The sequence below is a fragment of the Nicotiana attenuata genome, chromosome 3 (genome assembly GCF_001879085.1).
Source record: "Nicotiana attenuata strain UT chromosome 3, NIATTr2, whole genome shotgun sequence".
NCBI classification, from domain to species: domain Eukaryota; kingdom Viridiplantae; phylum Streptophyta; class Magnoliopsida; order Solanales; family Solanaceae; genus Nicotiana; species Nicotiana attenuata.
Genome location: NC_031991.1, coordinates 549,275 through 553,281, shown reverse-complemented (window position 1 = coordinate 553,281; position 4,007 = coordinate 549,275). Strand labels below are relative to the sequence as shown.

Sequence of the window (4,007 nt, the reverse complement as noted above, 5' to 3'; positions counted from 1 at the left end):
GCAGAGCATTAAATGGAAGCGACAAGTGAAGCGTCAATTTTGTCATAGCATTAATGGTGACAAAAATTCTCTTTTAATGAAATCCATTTCCCAAATATTCAACTGATGAATAAATGGAAAGTGGGGGGGGACTATTTGTATTGGGAAAAATTATATTTATATATAAAGGTGACGTGTCAAGACACGTGGATTGGTCAAATGGTCAAAGAATTACAATTAGCCAAGAGGTACGAGTTGCAACAGATACGAGCAAAGGCAGAGGAAGAGGCACGGGCAGTCAGCCAAATAACTCGGCGCTCGTACCTATTTAAGTCATTTATATCCGAGAATCAGAAGGAATGAATCTGACAATAGAAAAGAGTACAGATACGGCATTTAATGGGCATTAAATGCTGAATACGTTAGAGAATTTGTATTGAATGTAATGATTATGTAACGTAGCATTCAATGTCTTTAATTACTCATAATAGCTTCATTATGATTTGGGCAAAACGCATATCTCCAAGATATTTATAAAAGGGAGATATATGATCAATTGTAGACACACGAAACACTATTGGAATATACTTTGATTTACTTGTTTTTCTTGATTACCTTCTTGCTACCAAAAATTACTTCTTTTATATATTCTCTTGATTATCAATAAGCCGTGTTCTTCTAAATTCTAGCTTTGACTAAAATTCCATTTTTTAGTTAAACAATAAGCCTCAATTAATAATTGTAATTTATAAGTCGCATTCGTTGCTTGCGATTTATAAGTCGCCATTCACTAAATGGGATTTATAGGTCGCATTCATTAATGATTGCGATTATAAGTTGCGTTTGCTTATTGTGACTCACTCGCACATGCAGATTGCAATTTATGTCGCATATACGGGGTTGCATAATCAAGAAGAAATGCCAATCCTGACACCAAATTAAGAGCACAGAAAATATTATATTAGAAGAAATCAGAAAAAAAAAAAAAAAACTTCATCGTTTTTAACCAAGGAAAATACAAATCTCTCACCTGAAGGAAACAAATTCCACAAATCCGACGTTAATATATTTTTTCCAACTTTAGAGATATAAGTTTATAAGTCTCATTTATGATTGTGATTTAGAAGTCGCATTCGTTGCTTGCGATGTATAAGTCATCATTCACTAAATGCGATTATAAGTTTGCATTCACCAATTGCGACTTTTTGCTAATCATATTGCAGTCCTAATGTATCACCCTTTTTTGTTCATTATCAGCTGAGTTTAGCCTACAAAGTAAAAAAGAAGGGAATGATGCATCGGGGAAATTCGGATTTTGTGAAGGGTGGACGTCGCCCTCTCTGTTATGCTCGTGGTTTCTCCTTTGATTTAAAAAAATAAAATAAAAAAGAATGCTGTGAATGGGCAGTGAAGATTGCTTTCCTCTTTGGGCTATGTTAAATCATTGCATTTTGAGAAAATATCCGACTCCTATCTTGGAGGATGAGCCGGTATGGCTTTGTACAACAAACTGATGTATGGAGCCATCCATATTGAAGTAGGCAGAAACTTTTATAAGTGTTGTCGAAACTTAGTTCATAATCAAATAATAGTAATGATTTTCATGGAGTCTTAAGAATTAAATTCATTAACAACCCTACAGTTAGCACGAATTTCACCAGTTGTTCCAGTTGGTGGTACCAAGCTTCCCATTTTGAGCATGGAATTTGTAAAATCCTCAAAAAAAGTAGATGGATCATCCACATAAGTTTGCACTATTTCTCTAGTATTGTCATCCCCAGTTGCTAAGACCTGGTCTGAAACAAGCAACCCTTTTCCTGAGAGAAGGTTAACGTAATACTGATTGTCGAATGTTGATGGTGTCATGTCATCGAGATTTGCTAGTGTTGTGTTAGTATCAGAAACTGAGCACAGTTGCTGCAGTGACTCCAAGAAATCCAAGTTTATATCTGAATTGCTACCCCCATTAAGCCGGGAACTAAATGTTGAACATCTAGCCCTTCCAATTGTATGTGCACCTTCAATATAATAAACATTAATTAGTCTTACATTTATTTTTAAATCGCGATAAGTTAAATTAATATAATATCATCTAGCCCTTCAAATTAGGTTTACCTGAGAGAGTGACCATATCTTGAAGAGAAAGACCAATGTTTTGAAAGTTGGAAACAAGGGTGGCAACATTAGAGTTTGGTCCAGGAATGTTGTTATTTGCTGCTTTTCTGCTAGCTGTTAAGCTATCCTTTCTCCCCATTTGCACTTCCCACCCCCAACCTCCTGACTGCAATAATTATATTGGATTTGCATGCATTAGTTATTGGAAAAGTTCTGAATTACTTATTTGTTAGTAGTAAAAGGGCAGCCCGGTATACTAAGCTCCCGTTATGCGCCAGGTCCGGGGAAGGGTCGAACCACAAGGGTCTATTGTATTCAGCCTTACCCTGCACTTCTGCAAGAGGATGTTTTCATGGCTTGAACCCCTATGACCTCCTGGTCACATGGCAGCAACTTTACCAGTTACGCCAAGGCTCCCCTTCTTATTTGTTAGTAGTATAATTAGGAATAATATAATACCAGAACAACAGAATCTCTAGCAGCAATAGCAAGAATATCAGCACAAGATACAGTCTGGGGACAAGCCCATTCTAAATCGGCTTTGATGGAATCAATCACTTCAAAACCCCTCAATGAGTTCAAGTTTGGGGCAGCTGTTTTCTCTCCAGTAAAATTAGGGGTATCATCCAGCAGTACTGATGCATCACATCCCTGAAATACTTGTACATTAGGAGTATTATTTAACATAAAAATATACTATTCAAAATAAAAAGGAAAAAGAAAAAGTGGACTTGCATTAACGAAGCAGTCGTGGAAATGAAGACGAAGCAAAGAAGCAGCCATTCTAGGGTCTTGAGACACTGCTCTTTCCACCCATGAATATATGATAGCTTCAGCTTCTGGGCAGCTGTTTTGGTACAAACCAAAACTTAATACGATGGTTGCATCATCAATGCATGTTTTGTTGCGAACACTATGTCCACTAGCAAATGTTATTGAAAAACTCAGTACCATTATGCAGAAAGAAGCTAAGTAGAAGGAAGGCATTTTATTCATGGATTTTTTATGGCAAGTTATATATGGTTGTTAAGTTAATAATAAGGTGATAGTGAAAGTTGAGGCCTTAAATAGAGAAATTGGTCACTGTTAGTAAGAGGGAAAAAGAGAGAGCAGTTGAGAAGAAGACATAGTCTTTAAGTATAATGAGTCAAATAGAGAAATGAAGATTACATGCATGAGAGGTCCCATGGTTTATAACAACCCACCTAATACCAACTGATTTACGTGAGGTACGCATGGAGAGACTAATTCTCATTCAACTAACAGTATGTACGTGGCTGGCTATAGCTATAGATTTCCCTTCATTAATCCCATGGATGCACTGCTTTTTGGGCAAACAATGCAATCACTTATGTGTGTTTCCTCATAAATTAAACCCTTAATCTGCTTTTTCATAAAGACAGTTGTTGGGTGCAACCAATGTTTTCTACTGTGGTCAAAGAAACCAGTTAGATCCTTGTTTGGTCTTTCTCTTTTGGAGTCCCAGAATTTGCAGAAGGTTTTATCACAAAAGATAGACTCATATGGTTTCCTAATGCATGTGCTCTTCCTATGCGTAGGGAAATATCCATTCTTATAAGTTGGTCGATATTTTAATTACCAATGGTGCATTTTATTTTAAGACTGTCTTTTATTTGATTTATACTTTTTGCTTGTAGTTTCGCACGCGACCAAAGTTGTCGGTTTTATTAAAAATAAAATTACCGACCAAAGTTGGTCGGTTTTTTAAAATGACCGGCCGAATTAACCGACCAATTTTGGTCGGTTTTTTTTAATATTAATTTTTATTTATTTTAATTGAAAAACTGACCAAAATTGGTCGGTTTCTTGAAATAAATTTCGCGGGACTAAAAAATAGTGTCCCGCATTTTTGCGCCAAAGAAAACCGACCAAAGTTGGTCGGTTTCGTAAAA

At 36.2% G+C, this 4,007-nt stretch overlaps 1 protein-coding gene across 1 annotated transcript; it reads right to left on the bottom strand.

Moving 5' to 3' along the window:
* LOC109224503 (peroxidase 40-like) lies at positions 1,489–3,096 on the bottom strand. Its single transcript, XM_019389079.1, has 4 exons — positions 2,830–3,096; positions 2,554–2,745; positions 2,095–2,260; positions 1,489–1,997 (listed from the first exon to the last, which is right to left on the bottom strand). Exons 1-4 carry the CDS (start codon positions 3,088–3,090, stop codon positions 1,591–1,593), a joined length of 1,026 nt encoding a protein of 341 aa, XP_019244624.1. The 5' UTR covers positions 3,091–3,096; the 3' UTR covers positions 1,489–1,590.